We start from the raw sequence: 22553 nt of genomic DNA, 5'->3' as shown, positions 1-22553 counted from the left end.
TTTGGGAAGGTTTCCTTGGTAAACCCACGGCAATGCCGTTAACGCTCAGAAACTGTTGCCTGCAAAAAACAAGTGTTATATTGTGATCAACCCCCTAGTTATAAACAAACAGTAATACACAAGTAAAGTGCTTCAGTGCATTCCAGCTATACTCTATTTTATGTTTTGTTAATATTACACTTAAAAAAAAAACAGCTGGTTTTCAAGTCTATGGGCTACAGTACAAGTGGAGCAGTATTTACCCCTTCGGCTAGAGCGCTAATTGTGCTAGAATTAGGATTTTTGTGCTAGTCGGGTTGCGCTTGTATTTCGAGTTGAAAGTAAACTATTTTCACTCTAGCGGAAACCCAACTAGTGCAAAAATCCAAAGTTAGAATATCACGTGCGCGATCACCTATTCCCCCACTGAAGTCAATGGAGAAAAAAGAGTGGGAAAAAAACCCAAGAAGCCACTCTTGCACACAGTTGCATATTCTCATTTCTCAGTAGCGCTAACACGACATGAAAATATTTCATATTCCAATGTTCTTTACATAACTGAATATGTTCTATTTATTCATAAATACATATTTGTACAAATTTCTGATGGTATTTTGCCCAAATATATATTTATATGTAAGTGTGTGTGTGTGTGTATATATATATATATATATATATATATATATATATATATATATATATATATATATATATATATATATATATATATATATATATATATATATATATATATATATATATAACCAAATTAGTTAGAAAAGAGCTCTACAAAATCTAAAGAGCTAAAGCGGATACCTGGCCGCACCAAAAACACCCTCGCAGTATAGTTGGAAATGACATCCTAAACAGGTTTACTGAACATATACATTTTAATAAAAACATAGCCAGAAAGATACATGCTGAAAAAATGGCAATGAACAAATTTCAAATTGCAGGTGTAGTGCACTACTGACGTCTGTTGGCTAGCATATGCAGGATTACAATCAGCTCATGAGAAAGTCCATCTTTAATACCGGGCACTTGAGTGTTAAAAACACGCTCCGGTTACAGATAAACAGAATACCGTCCTTGATATCTCAATGCCATATATTTGATCCGGTACCGGATTTGGAACAATAATATGAGAGTCCAAGAAAGGTAATACACTGTTGAAAACTTAATCCCATGTGCAAATGTTACACCAAACTTCAAGATTGCAGGGTGCAAGACTTATTACTGCATGGCTTACCTCCGCTTTCTTCACACACTCTACGGTATTACCTGACAGGATCTCATCCGTGGTGTGACTTACAGCGATGTGTTCTGCCTGTGCAGCTCTTCACTTGCTCTGATATTCGAACTTGATATTGCCAGATTCACAGCATATCCACCATGCCGGCGTCCTCCACACTGTGTCTTGCTCATGGTCAGGGATCAGGATGATTTCAAGAAAGGAACTATATATATATATAGAAATAATAACAGCACCAGATATGCGTATGACTCAGGCACAGATAACTCTGAGAATGAATTAGAGAATGGCCCCCAAAATATAAGAATTGCACTACAGGGGAGGATCCCTTTAGGGGTAGGACCCGGAGAGGAGGCAGACGAAAGAGGGGGAGGTGGTCGAACTTTTTCCAGCAGGCAGAGACAAAGGAGCAGAGGAGGGAGATACAGGAGCAATCCACAGTATCGAATGACAACCAGAAATCAGAGGAAGGAGAGACAATTCTGGGAAAATACAAACTAACAAATATTGAAGAGGAAATGTCAGTAATTAACCTCTCTACAGTTAGTTTAAGTATAGCACATATTGACCTTTTAAAGAAAGGATTATCATTCTGTCCCTCTAATGGTTTAGATAAATTCGAATTCGTGAAAGATTTAAACCTTTTTGCAAGGAAAATCTTACTTAAAAAATTGTGGGGAAACAGATCCCAGAGCAGTAGTCTTGATGAGAGTGAGGATGCTGAAGTAGTTGCAAATTTAGTATCTTTATTAGAAGAACAGGAGGAGACTAATATGGGCACGAGTTACCCCAAAAAATCAAATTTTAAAGCTACGTCCAAATGTATGCCCCAACTGTCCTTATCTCCTAGTGTCCACACTTTTGTAAAATGTGTGGAAAAAGATGTAAGTAATATAGGAGTATCAGGTATAGTGAGTGATAATTTAAGCAAAAAAGAAAGAAGAGCTTTAAAAGAATTGATGAGTAAAAAAGAAATTCTGGTCAAACCATCCGATAAGGGTGGTAATATTGTCATCCTTAACCAGGCTGACTATGTAAAAGAAGTCTTGAGACAGCTTGGTGTAAGGGAACAATATGAAGTTGTCACAAGACAAATTTATGAAAAATCCTGTGATGATTTATTCAGCATCCTGAGGCAAGCAAAAGAGTCAGGACTAATAACTAAAAAAGAATTTGAATTTCTAACTCCGACACACCCAGTAGTACCTACTTTCTACTGCATCCCCAAGCTGCATAAAAGCATCACTAATCCCCCGGGACGTCCCATAGTGTCGGGCATTGGGGGACCTACAGAAGGGATAAGTAGATATGCAGATTTTTTTCTGCGTCCCTTCCTAACTGAATTGTCCTCCTATGTGCAAGACACGGGGGATGTTTTAAGAAAATTGGATAAGATAAAAATGGAGCCAGACATGCTTCTGCTCACTCTTGATGTGGAGTCACTGTACTCTTCTATTCCACATCAGGTAGGCTTGGAAGCAGCTGAATACTTCCTTAAACTACGTGGAGAAGAGTACAGTGACAACACCACCTTAGTACTCAAACTGTTGGAATTTGTGTTAACTAAAAACATATTCATGTTTGATGGCAAATTTTATAGACAGTTAAGAGGCACAGCCATGGGCGCGGCGTGCGCCCCCACCTATGCCTGTTTACATCTAGGCGTCTGGGAGGCAGTTGATGTTTTCCAGGAATTAGATATATGGGTGGAGGCTCACGTCGCCCTATGGCTGCGCTATGTGGACGACATCCTGGTTTTGTGGAAAGGGGATGAAGTTTCGGCCAACAAATTTGTTGAGATGTTGAACAAAAACAATAGGAATTTGTTCTTAACTCACCAAATAAGTAATAAGGAAACTACCTTCTTGGATCTCAAATTGACTATTGAAAATGGATTATTAAAAACCAAAGTGTTTCGTAAAGAAACAGCAACTAATAATCTGTTATACGCCTCTAGTCACCATCCTGAAGCGTTAAAAAATGGCATTCCAGTGGGACAGTTCTTGAGGCTCAAGAGATGCTGTTCCACTGAACCAGATTTTGAAAAGCAGGCCAGTGAGATGGCTCAGAGGTTTCTTCAGAGAGGATACTCAAAAAACCAAGTAAAAAAAGGCTGGCTTAGAGCTAGGCAGAAACCCAGAAATGAATTATTATACAGAGCAATTGAAAAGCCAAAGGGAGAGAGTGAAATTCGTCTCATAACTAAATACAATTCCCACTGGAATAAATTGCGTAATATCCTTAATAAATACTGGCACATTTTGTCTAATGACAGTTCAATTGCTAAATACATTTCTGAATATCCACTGCTCACTGCCAAAAGAGCACCTAGCATCAAAGACAAATTAGTCCATAGTGAGTTCCAAAGAGATACCCCAAAAAATTGGCTAACACAGACACAAACTAGGAAAGGTTGCGAACCTTGTGGCAGATGTGTGTACTGCAAGTACATAGTTAAAGCCTCAAATTTTTGCACTGAACATTCAGAAAGGTCTTACCACATAAATGAAAGAATAGTCTGCAATACCACAAATGTGATTTATATGTTACACTGTTCGTGTCCCAAATTTTACATTGGGAAAACAACACGAGAATTAAAGGAAAGGGTGAGGGAACACAGAGACAGCATTAAGGACAAAGAGTCGGATAGTCCAGTTGCCAGACATTTTCAAAAAATGCATAACTCTGATTTCTCTCTCCTTAGAGTACTAGGTATAGAGCATATCAAGCCAAGGAGGAGAGGAGGTAACATTGACCAACTATTGCTCCAGCATGAGTCACGTTGGATGTATAGACTTAATACCCTCTCTCCCCTTGGCTTGAATGAAAAAATTGAATTTTCTTGTTTCTTGTAATTATTCCTTATTACATAATACACTGTTAAACAACACAAATTGGTGCTTCAAAGTGAGCATTTTAATATGTTTTCATAAGTGCCTTTCAGTGTATAAGTGAAATCAAAAAGTTTAATGCTGTTTATCATTATGTATCGTGTATTTTCCAAGAATTTGGAAATTGTAAATATGCTATATTGTTTAGTTTAGTTGCATGTAAAGTGTATTTATTTATTTATTTAATTGTAGCCATTTAAAATTTACATGCACTATACATTCCCCTTTAAAATCCATGAAGGGGATGTAACTTTGTATCTGCACCAGTGTTTAAAAGTCTGCTGTGGTGTCTAATTAGACACATCTGATGAAGACCTGAGTTCAGCCCGGAAAGGGGGAGGGGCGAAACGCGTAATGTTTTGAGCAAGACACAGTGTGGAGGACGCCGGCATGGTGGATATGCTGTGAATCTGGCAATATCAAGTTTGAATATCAGAGCAAGTGAAGAGCTGCACAGGCAGAACACATCGCTGTAAGTCACACCACGAATGAGATCCTGTCAGGTAATACCGTAGAGTGTGTGAAGAAAGCGGAGGTAAGCCATGCAGTAATAAGTCTTGCACCCTGCAATCTTGAAGTTTGGTGTAACATTTGCACATGGGATTAAGTTTTCAACAGTGTATTACCTTTCTTGGACTCTCATATTATTGTTCCAAATCCGGTACCGGATCAAATATATGGCATTGAGATATCAAGGACGGTATTCTGTTTATCTGTAACCGGAGCGTGTTTTTAACACTCAAGTGCCCGGTATTAAAGATGGACTTTCTCATGAGTTGATTGTAATCCTGCATATGCTAGCCAACAGACGTCAGTAGTGCACTACACCTGCAATTTGAAATTTGTTCATTGCCATTTTTTCAGCATGTATCTTTCTGGCTATGTTTTTATTAAAATGTATATGTTCAGTAAACCTGTTTAGGATGTCATTTCCAACTATACTGCGAGGGTATCCGCTTTAGCTCTTTAGATTTTGTAGAGCTCTTTTCTAACTAATTTGGTTATATACATTTAGGATTGCCAGCACATAACACAATAACCCAATTATAATATCTGTGTGCCCCCTATCCCTAGAAACATAACATATATATATATATATATATATATATATATATATATATATATATATATATATATATATAATGTAGAGAAAATAACTAGAGAAAATAACTCATTGTGTAACCCATTTACAAATCTAGACTTGCTTTTCCCACAGAAACTCTCTGAATACATGGTTTCCAATGCAGCAAAGGATTCTGGATTATGCAAATGAGGTTCACGATGACTCGCTTTTTTACTTTTAGCCTGCTTTTTAAGGCAGGCTTCCCTTTACGCCATAGCATTGCCGTATTAAACAGTTTTTAATCTTAGCTAGGGTTAGTACATTGATTCAAACCAATCCCAGGACAGCTGTTTCATTACAAAACTGCTGTCCTGGGATTGGTCTGAATCACTGTACTAACCCTAGCTAGCTTTAAGGGACATGAAACCCAAAAATTGTATTTCATGATTCATATAGAGCATACAATTTTAAACAACTTTCCAATTTACTTCTATTATTTAATTTGCTTCCTTCTCTTGTTAACCTTTGCTGAAAGTTTTATCTAGGCAAGCTCAGGAGCAGCAGAGAACCTAGGTTCTAGCTGTTGATTGGTGGCTGCATATATATACCAATTGTCATTGGCTCACCCATGTGTTCAGTTAGATATCTGTAGTGCATAGCCACTCCTTCAACAAACGATACCAAGAGAATGAAACAAGTTAGATAATAGAAGTAAATTTAGAAAGTTGTTTAAAATTGTATTCTCTATCTGAATCATGAAAGTAATTTTTTGGGTTTCATGTCCCTTTAAAAGCTGTGGAATATGGCGATACTATGGCGCAAGACCTGAGAGTGCATTCGTTTTTGATTATATATATATCTCAACTTGTAACTTGCTCAACTTGTAATATGAGCGGTAGGTCTGATGAGTGCAAACCCTCGCGATAAACCCCTTATCGCTCGGGCGCAAATGATTGTGCTCCACTCATAATCTAAGCCTTTATGTTTAGTTTAGGTGTTTTAAAAAAGTACAATTCCCCATCATTCTATGATAAAAATGCTAATTTAAAATAGAAAACTATTTACTGTTAAATGTATGAATAAGGAGAATACTAAATATGAAGCCAATAATCTATTGGTGATTAAAAAAATTAAATAAAAAGTATAGAAATGTTATGTGTATTTATTTATTTATTTTTGTTGGTAAGAATTTAATAAATATAATTAACACATCAATCTAATGAAATGGGCTATTTGCTTCAATTTTACTTTAATGAAACTATGAAACTGCTAAACATATTTAACAACGGTGTTAAACATTTTTTTTGCAAAGATTGAACATCATTATACTAAAAGGAACGGTTACTATATTACTGTTATTACTGTTGATTCAAAAGCTCCAATCCATTCTAAAACTAGATAGATGGATAGATAGATGATAGATAGATAGATAGATAGATAGATAGATAGATAGATAGATAGATAGATAGATAGATAGATAGATAGATAGATAGATAGATGATAGATAGATAGATAGATAGATATATGATAGATAGATAGATAGATAGATAGATAGATAGGCAGATAGACATAGATAGAAAGATAGATAGCTACAGACAGATTAATGACAGATAACAGACATTAATAGAAAGATAGATATATAGATATACATAGATAGAAAGATAGATAACTAGAGACAGAGAGATAGATAGATAGATATATGATAGATATTTAGACAGATATAGATAGACATAGAAAGATAGATATCTAGAGACAGACTGATAGATTATAGAAAGACAGGCATAAATAGAAAGATAGATAGAGCAAGATAGACAAACAAAGATAGATAGATACATAGATAGATAGATAGATAGATAGATAGAGACAGACATACAGATAGATTATAGAAAGACAGTCACAGACATAACTCAAAAGATAGAGACAGATAGACAAAGAAAGATAGATATATGATTGATAGATAGATAGATGATAGATAGATAGATAGATAGATAGATAGATAGATAGATAGATAGATAGATAGATAGCTATAGAGACAGACATAAATATTTAGTGTTAAATACAAAATATTAGTTGTGTAAATGTAGGCATACAATAAGAAATAGTTACACTCTTCTGCATTAAGCAATAGAGCTGTGCAGAGAATGTATTTATATCTGATCTGTCTTTGTAAAGTTATTTTTTTACACTCTATGGTTACAAAAAATATTACTGTCTGTGCCCTCCCTGTGCAGGATGTGCTCTGTCACTGTTATGTTTAGGCAGATGCAAAAGGTGTCTTGATTGGTTGCTCAAGTGACAGACAGCACTTTCTGCCAATAGTGAGAGAAATAATACAATTGAGTACAGAGTCCTCAGCTCAGTGTGTTGCAGACACAGAACTACAAGATGAGGGTTGTGGGCATTGGGGTGCTGACCAGGCAGGCAGGGGCTGCAGGTGAGTGACAGACTTGGCAGACAGGGGCTGCAGGTGAGTGACATTAGTCTCACCATTGTCACATAAGTTACAGTGTTTACAAACAAGCTGCTGAGTGTTACAATGTTAATAAGTAGCCAGTTGTGTAACATGAGAAGCTGTGTGATTATGAAACTATCTCTTTACTTGTAAATATAACTTGTTAGGTTTTGTGCAGATATGAAGTAGTCCAGTTACCTGCTTGCAATATCCTCATGTAAAAACACTGTATAATCTCTACATTTTACTTTGCTATAATAAATAGAATCTCTCCCTTTACCACTGAGTTTGTTCTATGTTAAATCTTCTAAAAATAAATTTTGGTAACATTTTAATTGAAAAATAAAGTAATTAATAAAGTATCACATTACATATGATGTGCTTTGTTTTGTAGATTGCACTAATGCTATAACTGTTACACCTGGTGCTGTATCGTGTCTGGGGTGTGATCTCAGTAGGGTTGCCACCTCAGCAATGTTTTCCTGGACACTTATGAGTTACACATGCTGCAGGGTGTGCAGGGAGGAACATGTATTGTGTTTCTGGACAGCACTATTCATATTCATCCCTGCACACCCTGCAGCATGTGTAACTTATAAGTGTTCTGTATTTAAAGGGACAGGTGGCAACCCTAGATCTCAGGTACACTTTCCAGCTCTGTACCACACCAGTTGTGAACAAATTTAAGGAGTGTAGGAAAAAAAAGCGCTGGATATATTTAACACTAATTTATCAAGCTCCGTATTTCTGGCGAACCTTCAGGCTCGCCAGAAACACAAGTTATGAAGCAACGGTCTATAGACCGCTGCTCCATAACCTGTCCGCCTGCTCTGAGGTGGCAGACAGACATCGTCGGAAATCAACCTGATCGAATACGATCCGACTGATTGACATCCCTGCTAGCGGCCGATTGGCCGCGAATCTGCAGGAGGCGGTATTGCTGCAGCAGTTCACCAGAACTGCTGGTGCAATAATAAATGCTGAGAGCGTATGCTTGGATCATGTCCGTTCGCACATTCTTAAATAGGCCCCTATATATGTAAAAAGTAAAATAAAATCCCTAAGCGATTTTATCATATGTGACAAACAAATACTTTGGCACTCCAAAATCAAATAAATGATTTCTAGCTAAAACATAGTGCAAACTTTAGAGGTGAATTAGAGTTAATTCCAAGGGGATACAATTTAATTAACAAATAAAAAACACATCAAATATATATATATACGCATAACAGTTCATGATGAACACATTTTAAATCTATAAAAAACAGGTGAACACTCAAGTAAATACTTCCCACTGTGCAAAATCCAGATTTTCAAAAGTGCTGAAAATAGAATTGGACAAAAACTTGTCTTAGTGGAATATACACAGTGAATATAAAGTAAGTATATCCAAACTTACTATTAAGAAAGTAATGATTAGCTGTGCACAACGATTCGTAGAAGATCCTGTATGGTGTAATAAACCTACAAACGTCCGCTGTATAGTGGTTTGATTCAGGACCGGGTATAGTGTGTCTGATCCTTTAGACTACAGTAGTCTCATGGGCCCAATAAGAAGCAACGCGTTTCAGATTTCTCCTTTCTCAAGCTTCTAACTTACAAGACAGATACTGCTCCTTAAATAGCGGTCGGATTAGCTAGAAATCATCTATTTGATTTTGGCGCGCAAAAGTATTTGTTTGTTGGTTACCACACCAGGAATACTGAATATGGAATATGCAAAATAAAGCAAAAAGCCCTGAGATTTAAGTCTGCACCAGATCAGCAATGCTCCACTGGGAGCTAGCTGAGCACATCTGCTGAACCAATAATAAGAGATATCTGAGTGCAGACACTAATCGGCAAATAACCAGCCAGCTGTGTATTGCTGCTCTTAAACTTACCTAGGTATGTTTTTCAACAAAAGCCAGCAAGAGAACAAAGTAAATGTGCTAATAGAATACATTGAAAAGTTTCTTAAACTTGCTGCTCTGTCTGAGCCATGACAGTCTATTTTGACTCTCAAATCCCATAATGCACAGCTAAGGGCAGAAGTACAATGACACACAGGATCATTATCTTGCAAGGTGCTACTCTATGCAATGAACAAATGTCTTCATGAGAGTGATTGTGTTCACTTTTTACGTTTTCTATTAGGTGGAAACACAAATTTGTTTATATTCTCATTAATATCATGTACAGCCCAATACTCAGTCCTTACAATAAATATCATGTACTCTAGCCAATACTCAGTCCTTACAATAAATATCATGTACTGTAGCCAATACTCAGTCCTTACAATAAATATCATGTACTCTAGCCAATACTCAGTCCTTACATTAATATATTGTACAGTAGCCAATACTCAGTCCTTACAATAAATATCATGTACTCTAGCCAATATTCAGTTCTTACAGTAAATATCTTGTACTGTAGCCAATACTCATTCCTTACAATAAATATCATGTACTCTAGCCAATACTCATTCCTTACAATAAATATAATGTATTTGGATTTGGTAATTCCCCTAAAAGAAAAAAGGGGATTTATATTTGGGGACAGGTCAAAGCTTTCCAAAATATCCCAACAGGGTAAGCCTATGTATCCCTGGAGAGCAGTGCCTGATACCAGGTTATATATCAAAGAAATACAAAGAGGAAAAGAGGTATCTGGTGGCACACTTCAGTGGAAAACTTGTATTATCTATCTTATTTATTTAAAAAAGGCACTAGGGAAAAAATTAAATTAAAATATAACTTTTATTAATCTCTTAAAAACATTGTTGTGTCAGTGAAAAATAATATAAAAATAGGGAGATTTGGTGTTTCCACAGTTTAGAGTATGTTCCAATTTGTACTGAATTGTCACCCATAAGTCTCATAGGAACAGCTAGATATCTGCTGTTACCGAGTAACTTGTATCAATTTATATATAGTTTCCTATTACCTTCGGAATATACTTATGCTAATTTGTGTCAAATATCCCTAGAGATGACCTGAGTCATCAAACATTATTGCCATTGTTAAAATATAAAGTGTGAAAAAACACATTAAAATTACTGTGTCAAGGATCACACAGGGAGATAGTAATATAACTGTAGATGTAACTTACAGTTTCAATTTATTGGGGTAATGTGTCAAAAATATTTTGTATAACAATATGTTCAAATCCTTAATCCAAACATGGCTGAATGAGGTGCTTAAACAGGATTACAGCATTGCCCCAAACGGACCCAAACTAATTTGGTTTAAACCACAGGATAGCATATATAATGCCCAATAAATAATTGTTAAATATAGTGATTACACCACATAACATACACAATATTAAGTTGAAAAAAACCCCCTGAGGTATCAAAGTATTATTGGAGACGTCTTCCAATAACAAAATAGTGTCCCTGACACAGTTTAGTAAAAATAAATATTTATGTACACTTCTCGTTATGCACAAGGGGAATAACCCCTATATCAGAATTGTCTGAATCAATATATCTTTAACTAGAAACCCGGTATTGGGTAGTGGACAATGTACCATACACTTATATAGGTAGTGAGTAAGTGTATCGTAACTAGGAGCAATGTGGATACTCCACAATTCTGCTCCCTTGGTTAGCAAAAAAGGGGAGAGACGATATTGAGCAAAACTTGTCCTCACACTATAGTTTAGATAAGTTAACAGCAAATTTTTTACCCACTAAATACCCGCCAGCAATTATTTACCCACTAAATCTTCACCAGGTTTTAAGTTAAATTGCCGATATACGGCCAACAAAATTAAGAAATTTCTTTTGTTTTAAACAATTGGCATAAGGAGAAGCAGAGTGAACGCCTGACGCGCGTTTCGCATACTGCTTTGTCGTCTCTCCCCTTTTTTGCTAACCAAGGGAGCAGAATTGTGGAGTATCCACATTGCTCCTAGTTACGATACCCTTACTCACTACCTATATAAGTGTATGGTACATTGTCCACTACCCAATACCGGGTTTCTAGTTAAAGATATATTGATTCAGACAATTCTGATATAGGGGTTATTCCCCTTGTGCATAACGAGAAGTGTACATAAATATTTATTTTTACTAAACTGTGTCAGGGACACTATTTTGTTATTGGAAGACGTCTCCAATAATACTTTGATACCTCAGGGGTTTTTTTTCAACTTAATATTGTGTATGTTATGTGGGGTAATCACTATATTTAACAATTATTTATTGGGCATTATATATGCTATCCTGTGGTTTAAACCAAATTAGTTTGGGTCCGTTTGGGGCAATGCTGTAATCCTGTTTAAGCACCTCATTCAGCCACGTTTGGATTAAAGATTTGAACATATTGTTATACAAAATATTTTTGACACATTACCCCAATAAATTGAAACTGTAAGTTACATCTACAGTTATATTACTATCTCCCTGTGTGATCCTTGACACAGTAATTTTAATGTGTTTTTTCACACTTAATATTTTAACAATGGCAATAATGTTTGATGACTCAGGTCATCTCTAGGGATATTTGACACAAATTAGCATAAGTATATTCCGAAGGTAATAGGAAACTATATATAAATTGATACAAGTTACTCGGTAACAGCAGATATCTAGCTGTTCCTATGAGACTTATGGGTGACAATTCAGTACAAATTGGAACATACTCTAAATTGTGGAAACACCAAATCTCCCTATTTTTATGTTATTTTTCACTGACACAACAATGTTTTTAAGAGATTAATAAAAGTTATATTTTAATTTAATTTTTTCCCTAGTGCCTTTTCTAAATAAATAAGATAGATAATACAAGTTTTCCACTGAAGTGTGCCACCAGATACCTCTTTTCCTCTTTGTATTTCTTTAATAAATATAATGTACCCTAGCCAATACTCATTCCTTATAATAAATAACTTGTACTTTAGCCAATACTCAGTCCTTACAATAAATATCATGTATTGTAGCAAATGCTCAGTCCTTACAATAAATTTCATGTACTGTAGCCAATACTCAGTCCGTACAATACATATCATGTACTGTAGCCAATACTCAGTCCTTACAATAAATATCATGTACTCTAGCCAATACTCATTCCTTATAATAAATAACTTGTATTGTAGCCAATACTCAGTCCTTACAATAAATATCATGTACTGTAGCCAATACTCAGTGCTTACAATAAATATCATGTACTCTAGCCAATACTCAGTCCTTACAGTAAATATCATGTACTGTAGCCAATACTCAGTGCTTACAATAAATATCATGTACTCTAGCCAATACTCAGTCCTTACAGTAAATATAATTTACTCTAGCCAATACTCATTCCTTACAGTAAATACCATGTAGTGTAGCCAATACTCAGCTCTTACAGTAAATATCATGTACTGTAGCCAATACTCAGTCCTTACAATAAATATCATGTACTCTAGCCAATACTCAGTCCTTACAATATATATCATGTACTCTAGACAATACTCAGTCCTTACAGTAAATATCATGTACTCTAGCCAATACTCAGTGCTTACAATAAATATCATGTACTGCAGCCAATACTCAGTTCTTACAATAAATATCATGTACTCTAGCCAATACTCAGTCCTTACAGTAAATATAATTTACTCTAGCCAATACTCATTCCTTTCAGTAAATACCATGTAGTGTAGCCAATACTCAGTCCTTACAGTAAATATCATGTACTGTAGCCAATACTCAGTCCTTACAATAAATATCATGTACTGTAGCCAGAGGCGTAACTAGAAACCACAGGGCCCAGGTACAAGAATCTAAGAAGCCCCCCCCCCCCCACCACCACCCCTCCCCCCTCCAAAAAAAGGTGAATTTAATACATTTTTTTTTTTTACATTTAACACAGAAAAAAATGTGAATCAGATTACATGTCTGCAAAAGGAGGCACCCTGTGCCCACAGTCTGTGAGATGGTCTGACCCCCTATTACTGTATATAGTGACACTGTTTAACCCACCAGTACTGTATATAGTGAGTCAGTGACACAGTCTGTAATCTGCTGGTGAGATGGCTGGCCTGACCCTACCCGCCCCAGTACTTTATAAAGTGACCACAGTAGTCACTGACATGGTCCACCCCCCCATACTGTATATAGTGGTACTGTATAGTGACACTGTTTACCCCCTGCCCCCCCATGCTGTAGTAACAAGGTCTGTAATTTGCTGGTTCCACAAACATACACATACACACACACACACACCATACACACACATAAACACCAATGGGTAAAACAGAAACACTAACCCCTGTAGTCATGTCACACTCACATGATATCAGTGCAAGCAGTGGTAGGTTAACTTTTTTTAGCTGGGCCCCCACCCTCAGGGGCCCAGTCGCACCTGAGACCTCTGCACCCCCTGTAGTTTCGCCCCTGACTATAGCTAATACGCAGTCCTTACAATACATATCATGTACTCTAGCCAATACTCATTCCTTACAGTAAATATCATGTACTCTAGCCAATACTCAGTCCTTACAATAAATATAATGTACTGTAGCCAATACTCAGTCCTTACATTAAATATCATGTACTCTAGCCAATACTTAGTTCTTACAATAAATATCATGTACTGTAGCAATACTCAGTCCGTACAATACATATCATGTACTGTAGTCAATACTCAGTCCTTACAATAAATATCATGTACTCTAGCCAATACTTATTCCTTATAATAAATATCATGTAGTGTAGCCAATACTCAGTCCTTACAGTAAATATCATGTACTCTAGCCAATACTCAGTCCTTACAGTAAATATAATTTACTCTAGCCAATACTCATTCCTTACAGTAAATACTATGTAGTGTAGCCAATACTCAGCCCTTACAATAAATATCATGTACTGTAGCAAATACTCAGTCCTTACAGTAAATATCATGTACTCTAGCCAATACTCAGTCCTTACAGTAAATATAATTTACTCTAGCCAATACTCATTCCTTACAGTAAATACCATGTATTGTAGCCAATACTCAGCCCTTACAATAAATATCATGTACTGTAGCCAATACTCAGTCCTTACAATACATATCACGTACTCTAGCCAATACTCAGTCCTTACAATATATATCATGTACTCTAGCCAATACTCAGTGCTTACAATAAATATCATGTACTCTAGCCAATACTCAGTGCTTACAATAAATATCATGTACTCTAGCCAATACTCAGTGCTTACAATAAATATCATGTACTGCAGCCAATACTCAGTGCTTACAATAAATATCATGTACTCTAGCCAATACTCAGGGCTTACAATAAATATCATGTACTCTAGCCAATACTCATTCATTCCTTACAGTAAAAACCATGCAGTGTAGCCAATACTCAGCCCTTACAATAAATATATTGTACTGTAGCAAATACTCAGTCCTTACAATAAATATCATGTACTGTAGCCAATAGTCCTTACAATAAATATAATGTACTGTAGCCAATAGTCCTTACAATAAATATAATGTAGTGTAGCCAATACTCAGTCCTTACAATAAAAAAATAAAAATATATATATATGTATATACAGTATATCACAAAAGTGAGTACACCCCTCACATTTTTTGTAAATATTTAAAACCCTCTAACTGCTTTTTTTCCCCTAACACCTCATATATATTTTGGCCCTTATAACTTTTTGAGTTACAATTTTATCACAATGTCCCTTTAAATTCCATATTCACACAAGCAACAATAAAAACCCCAAAGATCCAACAAACATAAACACATTTATACAGCACTACTACCCCCCCCCCCCTCGGGTCAGCAATGAAATATTTCACAATCACCCTTGAAATTCAAGTTTGTATCACTTTATATAAAATATAAATTGTAATTAAAATATGAAGGACATTTTCATATTAATTGAATAAAAATACCTAGTCTGGCATCACATCCTAATAAATTAACATAGTTTGTTTTTTCTATTATATATCTTATGTAGCTTTAAACAACAAAATCATGTTCTGTATTTACAAAGTGAATGAATGATGTTGAAATGATAAAAATTTAAATAATTTTTTCTTCTTTTCAGTTTTCAGAAAAAGCTTTAGCTGTGAGAGGTTACACTTTTCATCTCAAGCAGGTGTGGAATGTATTGCCCCGTTGTTTCAGACCGTAACAGAAAGCCCGCAGCCTATCCCAACTCAAGTCACCGGGACAATTCCAAAATGGATCAAAGGCAGCTTGTTGCGGAATGGACCAGGGAGATTTGAGTTTGGAAATGACAAGTAAGGGTAGATGTATTAAGATGTTTTAGAGTTTATTGAATGTTTGATCAAAAATAAAAAAAATATCACTTTTTGGCTGAATTCATCCTGGATCCCAATGAACTATAATTCCGTTTTAAATCAAATACTTATTAATTATAAAATTACTAAGACATTTATTAAAAAATAGTTTGCGTACATTATTTTACTTGCTAGAGTAGAATTGGCTACTTGGAAAATGTGAGTCAGTTCTCATTAATTAATATGTAATAGACATTTTCTTTTCATCCAAGATTAGTTTCTGGGTTGTTTGATTCAGCTGAATTTTGACAACATTATTACTTTATTAATGAAAATATGTTCCCCTTTCTTCAGGCCAGCAGCGGAGCAACTTAAATAAACTAGTAGCTAGTGGTAGAGTTACAAGCCAGCATCAGCACAAAGATTTTATTATGGGGTCACAATTCTCCAGAACAAAAGTGAAGCAAACTCACTTACTGACTGGAATTAATAAACCAACAAGGACATTGCCTAGTAAGGTCAGTCCAGCCCTGAAATACCAGACAATTATCCTCTTAACAAGGAACATAGCAACCCCAGATGATCATTTTGGCCTTCTTTGTTCTTCATCAGTGAGGTGCAGCCATATACCTCATAACACTTTGGGCAAGGAGTCCATGTCTGGTTTCCCCCATCACCCTTACGGAGACTTCCCCAGGTGGATATTACAAATACATACAGAAAGAGAAGCTCTCTACCAGGAAGGAACAGCTCAGTAGCTTGTTCTATGGCGGGTTACAACTAGGAGCAGCCTCTTTTAGCCCCATTGTGCTTTTCACAGAGAAACATTTTCCTGAAGTTCATCAGTCTGATGCTGCCTGTGTTTTATATGTGAATTGCCTGGTGGTTAATCTTTATGATGAACGCCATGACTGAGTAAGTTTCATGCTAGGCAACTTTTTTTCTTCACCTTAGCATTAAGATTTAACATTATCCAGTCTTGTTCTTCACTTTCAGCTATAACCACTGGTTTGATGGCATGGCTCTAATGCACAAGTTCAGGATTGAGGATGGATCTGTTACCTACATGAGCAAATTCCTAGAGAGTGACTCTTACAACGCTAACAAAAGTTCCAACCGGATTTTGGCTTCAGAATTTGGGACCCTTGCAATGCCAGACCCCTGCAAGTCTTTGTACGGACGTTTCAAATCCAACTTTGAAATAAGTGAGTTAAATACTGTGGTCAGTGGAAAAAAGATCTGCTTTACAAACATTTACTGGGCAGACCATCGACAAGCTCACACTACACGATTAGCGTACAAATGTATATATTTACATATAGCTCATATCAAAGTCTGTCATACATATGCTTTGTATATTGCCAGACAATCTAAGGACCTTTTTTAATACCTCTGTTCCCTCTCTACATTTTCCCATCACTGAGACTAAACGTGCTTCATACCTATGGTGTGTGTGTAACTAGCACTACACATGTATAGCGCAATATGTTTATAGAACAGGAAGTGAGATGTTTCATGTCCTTTCCCAGAATCCCCAGCTACAATCAAACACTTTGTGGCATTGTCTGAATATGTAAGTGCGTTTACAGTGTATTCTTTTTTTTAACTGTAGTTATGGTAGGATTTTTGTTACTCACTTTCTATATTCACCATAAGATTCTTCATGACTACTCTAGGTACCAAACGAAAGGGAAGATATTACAGCATATGTACAGGAAGCTACTGATGTTTTGCCTTAAAGGGACATAAAACCCAAACATTTTCTTCCATGATTCAGATAGAATATACAATTTTAAACAACTTTCTAATTTATTTCTATAACATTTTCTTGTTATCCTTTGTTGAAAGGCAGAGTGGTAAGTTCAGGACTGTGAACGTGCCTGCAGCACTATATAGCAGCAGTTTTTCAACAATGTTGTACATTAGCAAGAGCACTAGATGGCAGCACTATTTCCTGTTATGTAGTGCTCCAGACATGAGCACGCTACCTACCTAGATATCTCTTCAACAAAGAATAACACAAGAACAAAGATCATTTGATAATAGAAGTCAATTTTGAAAAAAAAAAAAAGAAAATTGTATTCTCTATCTGAATAATGAAAGAAAAATGTGTCCCTTTTAATAATCTTGAAGCAGCATTACTGAAGAATCTGAGGATGCAAGTTAAACCATTAAGGTTGTTGTAACACTATTTACTAAAGCACATGTAAGTTTATCACACCATACAATGACACTCTTCATTATTATTTAAATATCTATACAGGTGGCCCTCGGTTTACGCCGGTTCAATTTGCGCCGTTTCAGAATAACAGCCTTTTTTTTCAGTCATGTGACTGCTATTGAAAAGCAGTGCACTTATTAAAATAGCCAGTAGGTGGAGCTGTCCGCTTGTATTGCAGCAAAGTTATGCAAATTAGCAGACTGAAATTGATCTGTATACACAGAACAGACCTATCGAGCTACAAGATCTAGCAGCCACTTCCCTTTTATCTTCCTGTCCAGCTGCTTGAGGTGAGGGTGCCTAACTGCTTAATCAGTCCAGATTGAAATGCATAGAATAGGTGCAGACCCAATATTATCTAACATGCTAACAATGCAGAGAATTGTTTGCAGAAAAATGCAAGTAAAAAAACATTTTTGTTCATTAAACTTAGTTTGATGATGATGCAGTCTGTTGTATAATTATTTTATTAGGTAATGTTTAGCAAATGTTTTTGTTCATTAAACTTAGTTTGATGATGATACAATCTATATTATTAGGTTTATAATGATGTTTAGCATTTAAAGTCTTCATTTCAAAGCTTTAAAAATAATGTATTAGATGTTACTTATGACAATTTTGAGAGGGGCCTGGAATCTAACTCCCTCTCTTTCCATTGACTTACATTATAAACTGGGTTTCAAATTACAACCATTCCTTCTGGAACCTAACCCCGGCATAAACTAAGGGCTACTTGTATATGGAACAGTGCTGTACACACGGTAATGTATTCACAAAGTCAAACAACTCAACCTCTTCTTATTCTACTTGTCATTTTATAGTTCAGTTGAGTTATATTAAAGGTTTACACTTTAGCAATTAATTTATTTTTATTGTGTTTATTTCAGCGTCAACTGACAACTGCAATGTTAATTACGTACTGTACAAGGGGGATTATTACGTCAGTACGGAAACTAATTTTATGCGTAAGGTGGACCCAGAGGAGCTGGACACTTTGGAGAAGGTAACTGCATTCTGAAGTATAACGTTATGTATTTCATTCAGTTCTAGTTGCCAATTTATGAGATAAAATCACAAAGACTAACAATGATGATGGCTGTAAAGCGTATGTTTTTATGTGATGTTACATCATGTAAAATACTATGTTCCAGACTCGGATACTGACATTTTACAGACTGTTAGATCGCCATATTACCTAATGTGAAACCACAATATTTAAGCTACACATTATAAACATTGTCAACCTGAAACCACCATAACTCCGCCCACACTACACCTACAGAATGACAGGAACCCCTCATGGACTGTACTCCCTCGGGGCTCCTAAGTCTGCTCCCAGGTTACTTAGCCCTGTGCCTGGTCCACCAATACACTTGTTGGTAGAACTGGTGATTCTAAGAAGTGCAAACCCCTGTACCAAAAGGTCACATTTTACTGACATCCAAAAAAGCAGCAGCATATCTTCACATAAAATTCACAAATACATTTGAAAATAAAACAACAAGCAACATTTTGGACTACATGTCCTTAATCAGTCCCTCAGGGTCACTTAGCCCTGTGCCTGGTCCACCATTACACTGCCCACAGACTCCCAGTGCCAGGTGATTTATATTTTATACATTACGAGGCCCCTAGCAGTAATTGTTTCTGGTAACATACCAAGGTGGCAGTTCCCATTGTGTACACTTCTGAGCATCCTTACATGTGTCGCTTATGCTTATTAATGCTAGAATACTTGCTGAGCTGGGCATATTGGCCAACTTATTAGCCCAACACCTTTCTGTACATAATAACTCTAATGATGGTTAGTTTTACATCAGTATTGCTTCTGATATTTAGATATATTGGTGACCTTGTGTGCAGGTCGACTGGAGCAAATTTATTGCCGTTAATGGTGCAACTGCTCATCCTCACTATGACCCTGATGGGACGTCATACAACATGGGGAATTCCTATGGTAAACAAGGTAAGCACAGGATGCATTTGTTTTGTTTAGTCTGTTTTATAAATGTGTAGTTCTTTTCTATGGCTCAGTGTAATATATTTTATATATATATATATATATATATATATATATATATATATATACTGTGTATATATGTGTGTGTGTGTGTATATATATATATATATATATATATATATATATATGCACAGTCATGTGACCAGCGCTATGGAATTTGGCAGCACTTTACGAATGGATAATAAATGAATAATAACTTGTGTATAACAACATAACTACTCACATATCTTTCATGTAATTGGCAAGAGTCCATAAGATAGTGACATATGGGATATACAATCCTATCAGGAGGGGCAAAGTTTCCCAAACCTCAAAATGCCTATAAATATACCCCTCACCACACTCACAATTCAGTTTTACAAGCTTTGCCTCCTATGTAGGTGGTGAAGTAAGTTTGTGCTAAGATTTCTACGTTGATATGCGCTTCTCAGCATTTTGATGCGCGATTCCTCTCGGAGTACAGTGAATGTCAGAGGGATGTGAAGGGAGTATCACCTATTGAATGCAATGGTTTTCCTTGAGGAAGATCTATTTCATAGGTTCTCTGTTATCGGTCGTAGAGATTCATCTCCTACCTCCCTTTTCAGATCGATGATATACTCTCATATTCCATTACCTCTACTGATAACTGTTTCAGTACTGGTTTGGCTATCTGCTATATGTGGATTGGTGTCTTTCAGTAAGTATGTTTTCATTACTTAAGACACTCTCAGTTATGGTTTGGCACTTTATGCATTAATATAAAGTTCTAAATATATGTATTGTACTTATATTTGCCATGAGTCAGGTTTATGTATATTTCCTTTTGCAGACTATCAGTTGCATATTTGGAAAAAAAAAACCAACATATTTAGCAAAATATTTTTCTTACCCGGGGTATAGTCTTATTTCTATTGACTGCTTTTTCATTAAATTTTGCCGGAAAAATTAGGCTTGCGAGTGTGCAAAATGCCAAAGTTTATTGCGTCATTCTTGGTGCAAAATTTGTTTGGCACGAAGGTACGTCCTATGATGAAAATTCATCATTTCCGGCGTATTAGTTGATGCCGAGTTCCTTGCACAAGGTTGCGTCTACAATGACGCGAGTGTGTCATTTCCGGATGTTGTTAGCGCCAAAACAATTTCAGTTTGCGTTGTGCGTCATACTTATCGCCAAATAATTTAATTATTTAAAACCCCATTCCTATATGCCTCTTGCCTTTTTCTATGTCAGAGGGCTATGCTGTTTGCATTTTTTTCCCATTCCTGAAACTGCCATATAAGGAAATTGATAATTTTGCTTTATATGTTGTTTTTTCTCTTACATTTGCAAGATGTCTCAATCTGATCCTGTCTTAGAAACCACTGTTGGAACCCTGCTGCCTGATAACAGTTCTACCAATGCTAAGTGCATCTGTTGTAAATTTGTGGAGATTACATCTCCAGCTGTGGTATGTAATAGTTGTCATGATAATCTTTTACATGCAGAGAATGTGTCCATCAGTAATAGTACAATGCCTGTTGTTCCTTCAACATCTAATGTACATGATATACCTGTGAATATAAAATATTTTGTTGCTGATGTGATTCAGAAGGATTTGTCTGCCATCCCGCGTTCTAATAAACGTAAAAGGTGTTTTAAAACTTCTCATAAAGTTGATGAAATTTCAAATGACCGACAACATACTGAATTATCCTCCTCTGATGAGGATCTATTTGATTCAGAAGATTCCTCCAGATATTGACACTGACAAATCTACTTATTTATTTATATAAGTATATTTGTTCCTTGTTAAAAGAGGTGTTGATTACATTGGATATTGAGGAAACTAGTCCTCTTGATATTAAAACCAGTAAAGTTTAAATTCTGTTTATAAACCTCCTGTGGTTACTCCAGAAGTTTTTCCACTTCATGATGCTATTTCTGATATGATTTCTAAGGAATGGAATAGGCCTAGTACTTCTTTTATTCCTTCTTCAAGGTTTAAAAAATCGTATCCTTTGCCAGCAGTTAGATTGGAGTTTTGGGAAAAGATCCCCAAAGTTGATGGGGCTATTTCTACTCTTGCTAAACGTACTACTATTCCTATGGAAGATAGTACTTCTTTTAAAGACCCTTTAGATAGGAAACTTGAATCTTATCTAAGGAAAGCTTATTTATATTCTGGCTTAACCTCTCAGACCTGACATTTCTATAGCTGATGTTGCAGCTGCATCAACTTTTTGGTTGGAAAGTTTAGTGCAACAGGAAATGGATCCTGATTTGTCTAGCATTGTTTGCTTGCTTCAACATGCTAATCATTTTATCTGTGATGCCAATTTTGATATCATCAAAATTTATGTTAAATCTATGTCTTTAGCTATTTTAGCTAGAAGAGTTTTGTGGCTCAAATATTGGAATGCTGACATGGTATATAAGTCTAGATTATTATCTCTTTCTTTCGAAGGTAATAAGTTATTTGGTTTTCAGTTGGATTCAATTA

At 35.9% G+C, this 22553-nt stretch overlaps 1 protein-coding gene across 1 annotated transcript in view; it reads left to right on the top strand.

The window, feature by feature from the left end:
* The first annotated feature begins 7505 nt into the window (after positions 1–7505).
* Positions 7506–22553, top strand: part of LOC128638384 (carotenoid-cleaving dioxygenase, mitochondrial) — a 53980-nt gene continuing 38932 nt past the window's right edge. Inside the window, exons 1-5 of the mRNA XM_053690314.1 lie at positions 7506–7619; positions 15655–15850; positions 16847–17055; positions 18959–19074; positions 19935–20037. Coding sequence (XP_053546289.1) covers positions 7571–7619; positions 15655–15850; positions 16847–17055; positions 18959–19074; positions 19935–20037 — 673 coding nt within the window. The 5' untranslated portion in view covers positions 7506–7570. The remainder of the gene's footprint in view (positions 7620–15654; positions 15851–16846; positions 17056–18958; positions 19075–19934; positions 20038–22553) is intronic.

The sequence above is a fragment of the Bombina bombina genome, chromosome 8, assembly GCF_027579735.1.
Source record: "Bombina bombina isolate aBomBom1 chromosome 8, aBomBom1.pri, whole genome shotgun sequence".
Lineage (NCBI taxonomy): Eukaryota > Metazoa > Chordata > Amphibia > Anura > Bombinatoridae > Bombina > Bombina bombina.
Note: the sequence above shows the minus strand (reverse complement) of the source record. Positions and strands in the feature narration are given on the sequence as shown.